This window comes from Mobula hypostoma, chromosome 1, assembly GCF_963921235.1.
Source record: "Mobula hypostoma chromosome 1, sMobHyp1.1, whole genome shotgun sequence".
Taxonomy (NCBI): Eukaryota; Metazoa; Chordata; class Chondrichthyes; order Myliobatiformes; family Myliobatidae; genus Mobula; species Mobula hypostoma.
This window is the reverse complement of record NC_086097.1, coordinates 218,870,393-218,885,495: the sequence shown is the minus strand read 5'-3', so window position 1 is coordinate 218,885,495 and position 15,103 is coordinate 218,870,393. Positions and strand designations below refer to the sequence as shown.

Sequence of the window (15,103 nt, the reverse complement as noted above, 5' to 3'; positions counted from 1 at the left end):
CAGGACTTTCCATAAGCAGGACACATCTTTGGAATATGACTATCTCTACATTTGCTGTTTGACCCTTTCTCTTTGCTTTGCTTGGGCCAACATCTTGCACACTGCTCCTCTGTTTTCACAGCATGCACTGTTATGTCTGCCCTGTGCAGCTCCTTAGCTTGTACCCATGTGGTCTCTGCTGCCCTACATATATTCACATCCATTTCCAGCATCAAATTTTTTCACACTGCAGTCTTTCTCCGAGCCCATTATCTTGAATTCCACAAACTATTCTATCTCTAACTAGTGAGTTTCTCAAATCTCCATTTTCACAGGACTTACTCAGTATGTCAAAGCTAACTCCTTGTATCTGGTCACAGGGGAAAAAAAATCTCTCAAACGTGATCTTTTCACTTGGGACAAAATATTCCTCAAATCTTGTCATCAGAGTGTCCAACATAAAAGCTGTCTTTTCAATTTGAAAACTGTTATAGATGTCCAAAGCATCTTTACCAATTACCATAAGACCATAAGACATAGGAGCACAATCAGGCCATCAAGTCTGCTCCTCCATTCAATCATGGCGGATTCTTTTTTTCTCTCCTCCTCAATGCCAGTTCCTGGCCTTCTCCCTGTAATCTTTGATGCCATGTCCAGTCAAGAACCTATCAATCTCTGCCTTAAATACACCCAACGACCTGGCCTCCACAGCTGCATATGGCAACAAATTCCACAAGTTCACCAACCTAGACTCTCCCACCATGGGAAACACCCTTTCCACATCTACTCTGTCTAGGCCTTTCAACATTTGAAAAGTTTCAGTGAGATCCCCCCTCATCCTTCTGAATTCCAGTGAGTACAGTTATTACTGAACTGCTGCTCAACCCTGTGCACATGAAACCTGGTCACCATCGTAGCATCTGGTGCCAGGTGAACCCCTCACACTGACCACTAGGTACGCAAGTTCTTTACTTTGCACACATAATAACATACTACCCACCAAGCAAACTGCCTTTTTCAAAAGCTCCTCTGAAAAGAAAATATATTGGGGTAGAGTATCCTGAGATGGTAAGATACCTTCCCTTGAGTCATAGCCCATCTTCCATGATGGCTCAGACAAAATCTTCCACTGGGAACCCTGCACCCGACCTATTGGCATGGCAGAACACAGCAACATGTGTGTCTCTGTGCCAAAGCCAACTGCACTTATAGGACAGTGGTGACACTGACAGATGGTGAGAACACACCTTCTGACTCTCTAGCTGTTTGAAATTAATTTGTGCATGACTGTTATGTTTTGTACCTCCAAAAACTAATCGAATGAAAAACACAGGAGCCGGGGATAAACACGTCTATTTCATTTTATTTTAGTGAGGTGCTCATATATGACATGATGGCATAATGACGCACACCATTCACATACTTTTACATGTAACCCATAATGAATTATGTAAACAAAGGACACTTCATCAGCAATATATTTACAATATTACTCAAATATTACCAAAACATTAAACACACTACACTCTTCCCTGCTTAGATATAAATTCCAACAAAATATAGAATGTACCTCAACTTAAATATGTCCCTAGTCACAGTACACAATGTAATGCAACTACTATATAGATATCTACAGCCTAGCAAATTCTAAATTGTTCCATTTAGGCCTAAATATTCAATCACTGTGGAGGATTTCTTACTCTTTCCTGACAAAGCGGTTCATTTTGCTTGACAGGAGAGATTTGTGGCTGTGAAACAATCTCAAGTTCTGGTGCCTCCTCTGTGGTGGCTGAAGGAGTTGACTCTGGGACTGCAGGAAGTGCCTCAGAAAGCTCTGGACACCTTTCTTCTCTGACAATTGGCTCTGCTGCCCTCAGCTCACCCAGATGACTTCAGAAGCATTCTCCACTATGTAGGATAGTGGTCCAGTTACATCCTTAATCTTTCCAAGAAACCACTTTTGATCACCTCTGCAGACCCTCACCAGGACTGCTTGTGCAGAGTGAAACATTGAACCTCTTTGCCTGAGAAGCCTTAAATCTGTCTCAGCCGTTTGCACTGCACATTTCTTCCGAAATTGGGTTTGAGGAGATCCAAGCACGAGCACAAGGGATGAAACAGGAACAGAATAGCTGGTGAGCTGGTGGTTGTGGAGTGTGCTGCATTACGATTATGCAAGCAGAAAATTGGCAAGCTTCTGATTCAGTGTCAGTTTAATGTGTTCTGCTGGCATTGTTTGCAGTGCCTTCTTTAGACTCTGGACAAATGTTTCTGTCAAGCCATTTGAGGCTGGGTGGTATGGTGCAGATGTACTATGTCTTATTCCATTGACTTTCAGGAATGCCTTAAACACTTCCACAACAAACTATGGTTCATTGTTGCTGACTAAGTGTTCTGGAACACCAGTCCATGAGAACAGCCTTCTCAATAATTCAACAGTGTGTGAGGCTGTAGTGGAGGCTATTGAGAACACTTTTGGCTACTTTGTAGCTTCATCCACTACTACCGAGAAATTTGTGCCCATGAAGGTGATACTCTTGGCATCTACTCAAACTGCTGATCTATCCCAGGCCACCAGACTTCAAGCCAACACTTTCATTTTGACCATGCCCAGATGACTAGCATGTAGCTTCTCCAATGCTTTAACTCTCAGCTTTAATGGTACAACAACTCTCAATCCCCACATAAGGCAACCTCCATCAAGGTCAAGTTCATCCCAACACTGATAAAAATGGGGGAATTCAAATTCCTGCTGCATATTCCAGCCATTTTAAGTTACCATGTAGATCTGAGACATTCTGGGTCTTCTCTGGTTTCCCTTTGGATCACCTCCATCGTAACATTGGGACTTTCAACTTGCATTAGGGAAAATATGTCAAGAAGAGTGTCCTCTTTTGTAAATTTTTCAGGTATTTCCTTTTCCAAGGGTAAAGAGGGCAATCCATCAGCATTTCCATGATTAGTTGTCCTCTTGAATTCGATGTTTTAATTGTGTCCTCCAAGAAACAGAGCCCATCTCAGCACTAGTGCTGCTGCTGTTAGTGGAACACCCTTCTATGGATTTAAAATGGACACTAGGGGTTGATGATCAGTACCGAGGGTAAACTCTCTCCCAGACAGGTATTGATTGATATGTCTTACATCTCAAACCAGACTCAAAGCCTTTCTGTCAATCTGTGCACAATTTTGCTCTGCAGCGGCAAGGGAACATGATGCAAAGGCTATGGGGCGTTCACTTCCATGACCCATAACTTGTGATATGACCGCACCTACAGTATACCATAAGGCGAGATGTCACAGGCAAGATTCACGGGATGATGTGGATCATAATGCATGAATACTGTGTCTGACATCACCATTTCCTTTGTTTTTTGGAAAGTCAGCTACACTGTTTTATTTATTGCCATTTCAGATCATTGCCTGATCTGTAGTAATGAGTTCAAGGGATGTAGCAAGTGGCTAGGTTTGGCTGAAACCTGTTATAGTAATTGACAAATACTAAAAAGGACCACAACTGTGACACGTCTTTTGAGTCTTGGGGCATCCATCACTGCTTCAATTTTCTCAGCACACTTATGTAAATTTTTTGATCAATGGTGTGACCACAGTGAGTGACGCTTAGTTTGAAGAATTCACACGTTGTATCATACTCTGAGACCATAATCTTCTAATCTTTTTAACACTGTCTTATGATTTTGGAGATGTTCCTTGTCATTTTTACAGGTAACAATGATGTCACCCAAATAATACCGAGTGCGTGGGCAGCCATGCAGCACCTGGTCCATAGCTTTCTGCCAGAGTGCAGGGGCAGATGCTACTCCAAAAATAAGCCAATGATAGCAATAAACACCTTTGTCAGTGTTTATAGTGAGAAACACTCCGGATTGTTCTTTCATCTCCATCTGTAGGCAGGCCGCAGCTAAGTCTACTTTGTTGAAGTGTTTCTCTCCAGAAAGATTTACAAAGATATCCTCTGTCCTGGGCAGAAGATATTGATCTATTTTTTGTTCTCAGGATGCGATTTTCCTGTCCACGACATCAGAGGTGTCTCCGTTCTTCAAAGAATGGGGTTTCCCTTCCTCCATTATTGATGCTGCCCTCACCAGTATCTCCTCAATTTCCCAAACATCTGCGCTCACTCCATCTTCCTGCCACCTTAACAGTGATAGAGGTCCTCTTATCCTTACCTACTATCCCATGAGCCTCCACATCCAACACATCATCCTCTTCAACTTCCGCCATCTTCAAAGGGATCCTACCACTAAACATATCTTTACCAACACCCTCAACTTTCCACAGGGATCACTCCCGCCACAATTCCCTTGTCCATTTGTTCCACCCCACTAAATTCCCTCCCTGCACTTATTCCTGCAAGCGACCCAAGTGCTACACCTGTCCATTCACCTCTTCCCTTGTCTCCACTCAAGCCCCCAAACAACACTTCACATGCTAATCTGCAGGGGTCGTCTATTTTGTTTGGTACTCCCAATGTGGCTACCTCTACATTGGCAAAACCCATCATAAATTGAGGAACTGCTTCATCAAGAACCGCTGCTCTATCCACCAAAAGCAGAACTTCCTGGTAGCCAAACATTTTAATTCCAATACCCATTCCTGTTCTGACATGTTGGTCCATGGCCTCCTCTTGTGCAAAGACAAGGCCACCTTCAGGGTGAAGGAGCATCACTTCACATTCTGTCTTTGTAGTCTCCAAACTTATGACATGAACATCGATTTCTCCTTCCAGTAAAATAAATGTTCCCTTCCCTTCCCCTCTTCTTGTATTCCCCAGTCAGCCTTTTACCTCTTCATATCTGACTATCACTTCCACCTGGGTCCCCTCCTCTTTCCCTTTCTCCTTTGGTCCTCTTATCTCTCCTATCAGATTCCTTCTTCTCCAGCTCATCACCTTTCCCACCTACTTGTCTTCTCCTATCACCTTCTGGCTAGCCTCCTTCAATTCCGCCCCCCCCCCCACCCCCATCTTCTTGTTTTGGCATCTTCCTCCTTCCTTTTCAGTCCTGAGGAAGGGTCTTAGCCTGAAATGTCGACAGTTTATTCATTTCTACAGATACTGCCTGGCCTGCTGAGTTCCTCCGGCATTTCGTATGTGTTGCTTTGGATTTCAAGCATCTGCAGAATTTCTCATGTTTATTATTGCTTGTCTATTGTTAGTTTACACATTGTAAATCTCAAGGCTGCCTAGTCCTGAACCACTCTCATCATTATCAGATTATTCAGATTAGCACTCTTTTTGAAACAGCAACTTGACTTTTTAATCTTTTTCTCTTTCCTGTGCAGTCCATTTATTTTTGTCTGCCCAACATGCTCCTTGTGTCCTTCTTTGTTGCACTTTCTGCAAGTTGCTCCTTTAACCCTGCATTGGTCTGTGAGCCCCTGCCACAATGGTAACACAATTTGTTCAACCAGGCAGATTTCTGTTCAGAAATTGCAATTTTGTTTTAGTTAGGAGCTGGTTTTGAATGTTTTCTTGTAAGATTCCACAAACTAAACGATCTCTCAGCACATCATTAAACCTATCACCGAACTGACAAAGCTCAGATAATCTCTTCAATGTAGCCATGTATGCTGAAATGGATTCCCCTTTGTTTTAATTCCACTTATGAAACCTAAAGCATTCTGCAATCAACAATGTTTTCAGTTCTAAATGTTCCTGCAGTACATTTACGATATCAGCAAAGTTCATTTCAGCTGGCTTGATTGGAAATGGTAAATTTCTAAGCAAACTGTATGTTTTCCCACCTACCGCCCTCAGTAACACTGGCAGTCACTTTGCATTGGTTATTTCGTTTGCTTCAACATACTGCTCAATGTGTTCAGTCCACATCATCCAGTTACCTGTTAACACATATCTCTTTCCAATGTAGCTAGCTATTTCTGCTCTTTTTTAAAAATGTTATTATTATCATCACCCAGTATTCACTGTTTATGAAACCATAAATTTTGTCTATTTTCTGGCTTTTTAAAAACTTGACAGTCTCTCTCTTCTTCTGAAGAAACGTGCTACGCTTTTCTTTAACTCAACCATCTCTCTCCATTTCTGAAGAAACAGAAATGTCCTACGTTTCAATAGGTAGGTCATTGCCTTGATTTAGTTTTAAAACTTCATCGTCGCCACTGTTACCTTTCCTTTCTCCAAAAGCCAAATGAAAGAAAAACACAGGAGCCGGGGATAGATGTGTCTACTTCATTTTACTTTAGTGAGGTGCTCATATATGATGTGGTGGCATAATGACGTATGCCATTCACATACTTTTACACATAACCCATACTGAATTATGTAAACAAACAATGCTTAATCAAACAATATATCTACAATATTACTCAAATGTTACTGAAATATTTAATATACAGAAATGACATGGGGTCATTGCTACTTATGCTGGCATTTGTTGTTTTTAAAATCACAGAAGCAGTTAAGAGTCAATCACACTGGTAGATCTGAAGTCACATATAGGCTAGACAGGGTAATGATGCCATTCCCTCAACGACACTGTGATACTCTATGGTTAGTTTCATTGTTACAGTCACCAAATCTAGGAATTTCTTTAGCCAGAAGGTGGTGAATCTGTGGAATTCATTGCCATGGATGGCTGTGAAGGCCAGGTAATTGAGTATATTTAAAACAAAAGTTGATAGGTTCTTGATTAATCAGAGAGTCAAAGATTAAAGGGAGAAGGCAGGAGAATGAGATTGAGGAGGATAATAAATCAGCCGTGGCTCGATGGGCCAAATGGCTTAATTCTGCTCCTATTTCTTTTGGTCTTATAGTTCCTGATTTATGTAATTATTTCACCTCCAAAGCTACAATGGCAGGATTCCAATACGGACCACTGGATTAATGGTCCAGAACTCCGTCTGCTGGTTCAGTAATTTAAACAAAAAGCTGAATCCTACAGCTGCAAAAACTCTAAAATAGAAGGAGACCATGCTGGAAGCATGAGGCAGATAGACTAGCTCCTGTGAAGAGAGAATTTCTCTTAACATTTCAGATCAATGACCTTTCGTCTGAAAGTTCATTCACCACAACATTAACTCTATTCTTCTCTCTCTGCAGATGCTGCCCGACTTACTGAAAATTCCGTTTACATTCCAGTAACTTAAATACTATATTAACATAACCCACTGTCAAGTTATTAATTATTGACAGTCAATTATGGCAGTGTGGTGTTTAAATACCATTTTGCCGTAACTATCATTTAAAACCAGTTACTTAAAAATAAAACTTAAAATGGTAGAATTGTTGTTTATATTAAAATAAATCATAAATATATTAACTTAAAACCAATTAAAATATTTAAGCTAACTTTTTTAAATAAACCAAAGTACTCCACTTGCCATCTTCAAAGCAACTGATTTCTCCTATTTGCTTGGAAATGCCTGCTGTTTATGTGCCAGGTTTAATCTACTGCAGACTCAGTGCAGAGTTTTCCAAGCTTGAGAACTGGACAGTTTGCCAAGTTTTGTGCTGGCACATAGTCAACCGGTGCAGTACAGGCCAGCTGGCAGCACAGCAGTGGGTTGGGAGATTCTGCTACCAACTAATATCAGTGCTGGATATGGCACCCAATGACGAATTCCAATGTAAGCACTGACATCAGATAGCAAGTCTGTTTAATAAAGTTAGTGTTGGCTTTCGGATCACCCTGCTGCTAAATTCTCTTACAGCATTCATCACGACATTGAGCACAAGTGCCGAGAGTATAAACTCAGGTAACGTTATGGAAGAACTTCCAGCATATTAGCAAAGATAGAGCTATGACAGACCATCACACAGTGTGTGGTGGTAATGTAGTATCCTATGTTTTATAGAAACAATAAATAAAGGTAGCTATAGCAGAATGATAGCAAACCACACAAAATGCTGGAGGAATTCAGCAGGCCAGGCAGCATCTATGGAAAAGAGTAAACAGTCGGTGTTTCGGGCCGAGACCCTTCATCGGGACTAGATGTCCTGAAGTCCTGATGAAGGGTCTCGGCCCTGAAGGTTGACTGTTTACTTTTTACAATGGATGCTGCCTGGCCTGCTAAGCTCCTCCAGAATTTTGCATGTATTGCTTAGGTTTCCAGCATCTGCAGATATTCTTGTGTTTTAGAATTTTCCTCCTAAAAGCACAATTAAGAGTGAATGAACTGGCTGTCAGAAAGCAAGATATTCAATTTTCAATATCGAAGATAAGAGGAGATACAAGACTTTCAAATCTGACTGATCCACCAGAGGACAGGATGGTGTCCTAATGAGCCTTTCATTTCAAAAAGAGTATAATGTTTGGAATGCATTTCTCTGGAGTACATGTCCACATCAAAGCAGTGAGATTGAACTCAGTTGAGCTGTAACAAACAAGTTTAAGCAAAATTTAAAGTTAATGATTTAATGAAGTTTTCAGACAAGAATCAGATTCGGGTTCAATATTACTGGCAACATGTTGTGAAATTCGATTTTTTGTGGCAACAGTACAATACACAAGAATAAAGAACTAAATATGTAGAGCAAAAAGACAGCAAAAAATAACGAGATAGTGTACATGATGGTGGGGGGGAAGAAGCTGTTCCTAAAATGCTGAGTGTGTGTCTTCAGGCTCCTGTACCTCCTCTTTGATGGTAGCAATGAGAAGAGGGCATGTCCTGGGTGATGGGGGTCCTTACTGATGGATACTGCCTTATTGAGACATCACCTTTAGAAGATGTCCTCATTGTTAAGGAGGCTAGTACCCACGATGTAGCTGGCCGAGTTAGTAACTTTCTGCAGCTTTTTCTGACCCTGTGAGGTAGCCCATCCATACCAGGCAGTGATGCAACCAGCTAAAATGCTCTCCACAGAACATCTGTAGGAACTGGCAGGAGTCTTTCAGGGTGACATATCAAGTGTCTTCAAACTTCTTATGAAACATAGCCACTGTCATGCCTGCTTTGTAATTGCATCAGTATGTTGGACAGAGGATAGATTTTCAGTGGTGTTGACACTCAGGAGCTTGAAACTGCTCAGCTGGTCCACTGTTGATCCCTCAATAAAAACAAGTGTGTGTTTCCTTGACTTCCCCTTCCTACAGTCCACAATCATTTCCCTGATCTTACCGACATAGAGTGCAAGGTTTTTATTGTGACCCCACTCAACCAGCTGATCTATCTCACTCCTGTACACTTCCTCCATCATCATGTGAAATTCCGCCAACAATAGTTATGAAATCATCAAATTCATCATTGCCATTTGAGCTGTGGCTAGCCACAGTCATGGCTGTAAACAGTGGGCTAAGCAAACATCCTCGAGGTGCACCCGTGTTCACTGTCAGCAAGGAGATGTTCTTTCCAATCTGCTTTGACTGTGGTCTTGCAGTAAGGAAGTCAAAGATCCAGTTGCGGACGCAGGTGCAGCAACCCATGTTTTTGAGCTTGTTGATTAGTACAAACAAATATTGATGGCAGCAGTCTAGCAGTCCAAATTTGCAATATTTTCAGGAAATTGCAAGAATATGCAATTAAAGATGGAGTGACCAGATGATTAGAGGGAGTCAACTTAGAATTGGAAAGAGTCAGTCATTCCTAATGAAACTGATTGAAATCTTTGAAGAGCTGATTAATGGGCCAAATAGAGAAATAACTAATAGATGTTATTTATATAATCCAAGAAGGTTTGATAACATCTCTCACAAGATACTTTTAACTAGAATTGAGATTCTTGGAATCGAAGACAAATTAGAGCAACAGAGCACAGAATGAGGGAATAGACAGATTCTTTAGTTGGGAGGATGTGGCTGATGTTGTCCTTCAAACAAGGTCAGGACCTCAATAATTCACACTCCCATGCAGAATGCTAGCTTTAATACCAAGAGGGCCAATACACAAAATAACAGGGAAAAAGGTGGTTATTTCTCTGGTTGGCAATCAGTGGTGAGCAGTGTGCAACAGGAGCTGGTGCTGGGCCCACAACTGTTCATGATTTACATTAACGATCTGGAAGAGGGGATCAAGTGTAATGTATCTAAGTAGCTGATGACACTAAATTGAGTGGAAAAATAAATCGTGCAGAGGGTCTCCAGAGAGATACAGATAGGTTAAGTGAGTGGGCAAGTGTCTGGCAGATGGAATATAATGTTAGTAAATGTGAGGTCATCCACTTTGAGGGAAAAATGGAAGATCAGATTATTATTTAAATGGTAAAAGCTTGTAGCATGCAGCTGTGCAGAAGGAGTGCTTGTGCATGAATCACAAAAGGTTGGTTTGCAGGTGCAGCAGGCTATCGAGACGGCAAATGGAATGTTGGCCTTCATTGCCAAAGCGATTGAATTTAAGAGCGGAGAAGTTATGCTGCAATTGTACAGGGTACTGGTGAGGCTGCACCTGGAGTACTGCGTGCAATTCTGGCCTCCTTACTTGAGGAAGGATACACTGGCTTTGGAGGTGATGCAGGGGAGGTTCACCAGGTTGATTCCAGAGTTGACGGGGTTGGACTATGAGGAGAGATTGAGTTGCCTGGGACTTACTCGCTGGAATTCAGAATAATGAGAGGAGATCTTACAGAAACATAAAATTATGAAAGGGATAGAAAAGATAGAGGCAGGAAAGTTGTTTCCACTGGTGGGTGAGACTAGAACTAGGGGACATAGCCTCGAAATTCAGGGAAGTAAATTTAGGATGGCTTTTCCCAAAGGGTGGTGAATCTGCGGAATTTTCTGCCAAATGAAGCAACGGAGGCTATCGCAGTAAGTATATTTAAGACAATGTTAGATAGATCTTTACATAGTAGGGGAATAGCAGGTAGGTGGAGATGAGTCCATGGTCAGATCAGCCATTGAAAGGCAGAGCAGGCTCAACTAGCCAAATGGCCTACTCCTGCTCCTATTTCTTATGTTCTTATGTAAGGTAGAGTTATACCAAATTCTAGAGAACCTAGATTACCATCTTCAATTCTGACATGTAGAGACAAGGGGTCATTTCAGGCTGGCAACCAATGACCAGTGAGTATCACAGAGACCACTGCTAGGAGTGGAATTGTTCATGGTGTACATTGATAACCAGAAGGAAGGAAATGAATGGGCATTGGCCGAATTAGCAGATGACACAAAGATAGGCAGCATACATCAAAGTTGCTGGTGAACGCAGCAGGCCAAGCAGCATCTATAGGAAGAGGTGCAGTCGACGTTTCAGGCCGAGACCCTTCGTCAGGACTAACTGAAGCAGTTAGTCCTGACGAAGGGTCTCGGCCTGAAACGTCGACTGCACCTCTTCCTATAGATGCTGCTTGGCCTGCTGCGTTCACCAGCAACTTTGATGTATGTTGCTTGAATTTCCAGCATCTGCAGAATTCCTGTTGTTTGCAAAGATAGGCAGGATGGCAAGTTGCAGGAAGGGTACAGTTTATGGAGAAAGAAATGACAGATGAATTACAATGTTTAAAAGGTGTTTAAAAGACAGGTATGTAGATAGGAAAGGCACTGAGGGATATTGGCCTAATATGGACAAATGGAATTAGCCTAGATAAGCACCACAGCCAGCATAGATTGCAAGGGCTCACTTCTGGACTACGCATTTCTATGATTCTATATTGATGGGAGAGATGAGTGGGAAAAGTGAGTACAATATATTTTTTTAAATGACCAGGATACATTCAGAGTAGATAGAAGAGGGGCACATGGTAAAAAAAAATCTCGGCCTTTCTGGAATTAAGTTATGAAACAAATTTATGCTTAACGATCATACATGAAGTTCTGCAAATAAAATTATTTTTCTTTAAAGGAAAATCGATAGTTTATTTTTTAATCAAAAAGCATTAAACAATGTGGACAAAATAAATCATATTTTTCAGATTAAACTTGCATCCCCTTGAATAATGAAAAAAAAAGGATCCAGTGGCAAAATTGTCCCATTCTGTTCTTTTGGAGGTCCAAGAGATGGAAATTTATCGCGGGACACTTGTACTAAAAAATTTTAATTGCTCGTATTTACGGGTACATCTATTGGCAGCTGTTAAAAAGATACAATTCGGAAAGCCTAGGGGGAGAAAGGGAGACCATGACCATCATGAAAAATTAATCTTTTTAAATCTGCATTGTTTTCCGTATGTGATATTTTAGCCTCAGTATTTTAATTGTGGAAATTGAAAATTGAGATAGAGTTTAATTACACACCACGTACTTAGCATTAACTCTTGCATTATTGCCTACCGACTTACTGCAATTAGCTGATAATTGGAATGTCCACCGAATAAAAACTGAGATAAATGGACAATGGTTTCGTTCAAAAATGCTTAACAATGTTTATTTTCTTGTTTGGGAAAGGAGAATCAGGGGGTGTCCTCATTTCACCGGTTGGATTTGCGCGCCAATGCTTAACGATATGTCTGAACATCATCAATTCTAAATGTACAAACGTAGCTAAAATATTCATGTTGATTTCATAAGGCAGTGTTCCTTTATCAATGAATTGTTTCATGAATCACAAATCCTGATTATCGCTATTACTGAAACACGCTTGCGCGCTCTCACATGCAAAGAACTGATTCCCTTTTAGCCGAAGGGACTTCGCCACTTATGCTGGACTCAGGTGCACAATCCGCTTGCTTCAGAAATTTCCCTTTTATGAAAAAAAAAGAATTTGCTGTAGGCTGCCGAGGGCGTTACACTGTCAGTAACCAAGAAGGCTTCTGAACCATCGAAAACATCAAAACACAAACTAAGAACACAGCGACATGCAAATGATAACACACGGTGAAAGTGCCGAAGAGAGCATTTATTTTCATATGCTCTCTACGTTGCTTTACAAAAGCAAAATTCTTGTATATAATTGTCTTCGGAATCTCTTCTGAGCACTGACGTATCTGCTTCTTAGATAAAATGACAATTTACAACGCCTCGGCAGTAAGATGTAATTTTGTTTTAATTTCCTCTGCTACCCTAAGGAGCTCTATATGGCAACTTATGCTGGACAGAAATAATGAACTAGACTACTACACCTTCCTCCGGGCAACACCATGTAAATATTGCCGAATCTGCAAAGAGCTATGACCAAGATGCACTGTAAGATTTCTGAAACAGGCATCCCTCACCACCACTACCCCCCCCCCCCCATACCGTATTTAGTGGTGTGGAGTTGGAGCCGCTTTCGGTGAGCGACTGGACCTTTTCTGACTTAATTATAGATTATCAAGTGTCTCGCGTTATAAATATTCACTTGTCTACAGCAACTAGAAATGTTATGCTCAATAGTTTTATGCATAGTATACATTGATGACATCACGGTTAACTCTAGTTTTCGACGACCACTTTCTTCCGATCCCCGTGTGCTGTCGTTTTACACCCACCGTTAAATATTTTATCGTTATTTTTACATTACCTCAAACAGGGGGCCAATCCTGTTCTTTTCCAGGTAGGATTGAATTCTAGACTGCTGAGACGCCATCAAGAATATCCTCCTGTCTTCGAGCAACAAACACCGAGATGGGAAATTGTTTTGTTGATGTTACAACATTCAAAATTGTTTGAAAATAATTGAGATCGGCAACTTCTTTAAAAAAAATAAATAAAAATGAAAAGTCTAGTGTTTCCCGCGTGTAACTTGCCGATAATGCACTTTTTCTGATAGCATCGCCGTGCTGAAGTTGTGGAAGCCGGAGGGAGCTGCACTGGCACCCAGGCTCAAATTGTTGCTCGCTGTTTCCCGGTCAACACAAAGCGTTGCGTCTCCAGGTTGCTCCCTAGCGACGTTGGGTTATTCCAGTGTGGAATTCGGATCGGCTCGCCCATTGGCCGCCCGCTTTGTCCATCGGCCGGCTGTCTCAATGGCGCTTGAAGAGCCGACCCCTCCTCGTTGCCTCCCTCCCAAACCGGGAGAGATCCACCAGCATCAAGGCTCCGCCTCCGTACTGCAATGCAAATTGCTCAGTTCTCGCCCCGGTCGCGGGCCAATGCAGCTTCCTTACTTTTTAGAGTTGTTGATGTAAATTGGTCGAAAGGGAATTAAATGAATCATATAGTTTAATTACGATGCGTTGCCCGTCTATAGATCATCGAGGGCATTTATTTCAGTGGATATGATTTAAGACATTAATATAAAGTTGAGGAACCAGAGGACTCTCTGAAGATTTCTGACGTTGACTGTAGTGTGGTTTTAACAGGTTGATGTATTTTAAAACAACTGAGTATCAATAAAAAAATCAATCTGCTGGAACAACTCAGCAGGTTGAATAGCATCGCTGGTGGTGGTGGGGAGGGGGAAGGAATTGTCGAGACCCTGCCTCAGGACTGAGAGTGGAGAGGGAAGATGACTAGTGCCAAGAGAGGACGCGCCATGAGGCAGGGGCCGCTGGATGATAGGCGGCAGAGGACGGGTGAGAGACGATGGACGGAATGAATCGGGAGGGGAAGGGAGACGAGCAGGTGGTTGATTATTCCGTCTCCCGTCACCTCCACACCCCGATGCTGCTCGACTTGCTCCAGAATTCTGTGTTTTTTGCCTGGTTTCAACATTTGCAGTCGCGTGTGTTTCCCACAACTAAGCATGTTTTGAGCTGACTCCTAAAATAGTCCATGGAATATAAGAACTTTTTTCATTAAAGTTGCAGAACACTGAAGATATATCATACACAGGGCCAGAGCAACTTAGCGCTGAGCACGACGCTTTTATGCTCGGGCCGTCAGAGTTCAATTCTGGCATCTTCTGCTCCAATTTCTTCCCACAGTCCAAAAACGTAACGATTAAAAGGGACGGTTTAGATTAGAAGGTTGTGATTAGGCTAGGGTTAAATCGGTGGTTTGCTGGGCGGCGTGGCTCAGTGGGCCGGTAGGGCCTGTTTTGCCACTGCATCTCTAAAATAAAATAAACTCCCTTAAGAGTTAGCATTATGTTATATTTGTGTAGATGGATAGCAACACAGGTGGATCACACCTCAATATTAACATTTTTTTGTGTATCAAATGTTTTTTACTGCTTCGTTATTGCACATGGGTATAACACTCTATCAAACATGAAAACAGGAATATCCATCTTTATTTCAAAATTCAAAGTAAATGTATTATTAAATTATGTACAATAAATGTCACCATACACTGAGATTCATTTTCTTGCAGGCATTTACCATAGAACAAAGAAATACATGTGTGTGTGTGTG

At 41.6% G+C, this 15,103-nt stretch overlaps 1 protein-coding gene across 2 annotated transcripts in view; it reads right to left on the bottom strand.

Moving 5' to 3' along the window:
- c1h8orf34 (chromosome 1 C8orf34 homolog) overlaps nt 1-13,631 on the bottom strand; it is a 356,319-nt gene extending 342,688 nt beyond the window's left edge. For both annotated transcript variants that reach the window (XM_063042009.1, XM_063042010.1), the window contains exon 1: nt 13,330-13,631. In XM_063042009.1, the coding sequence (XP_062898079.1) occupies nt 13,330-13,395 (66 nt within the window). In that variant the 5' untranslated portion in view covers nt 13,396-13,631. The remainder of the gene's footprint in view (nt 1-13,329) is intronic.
- Between the last annotated feature and the right edge of the window lie 1,472 nt (nt 13,632-15,103).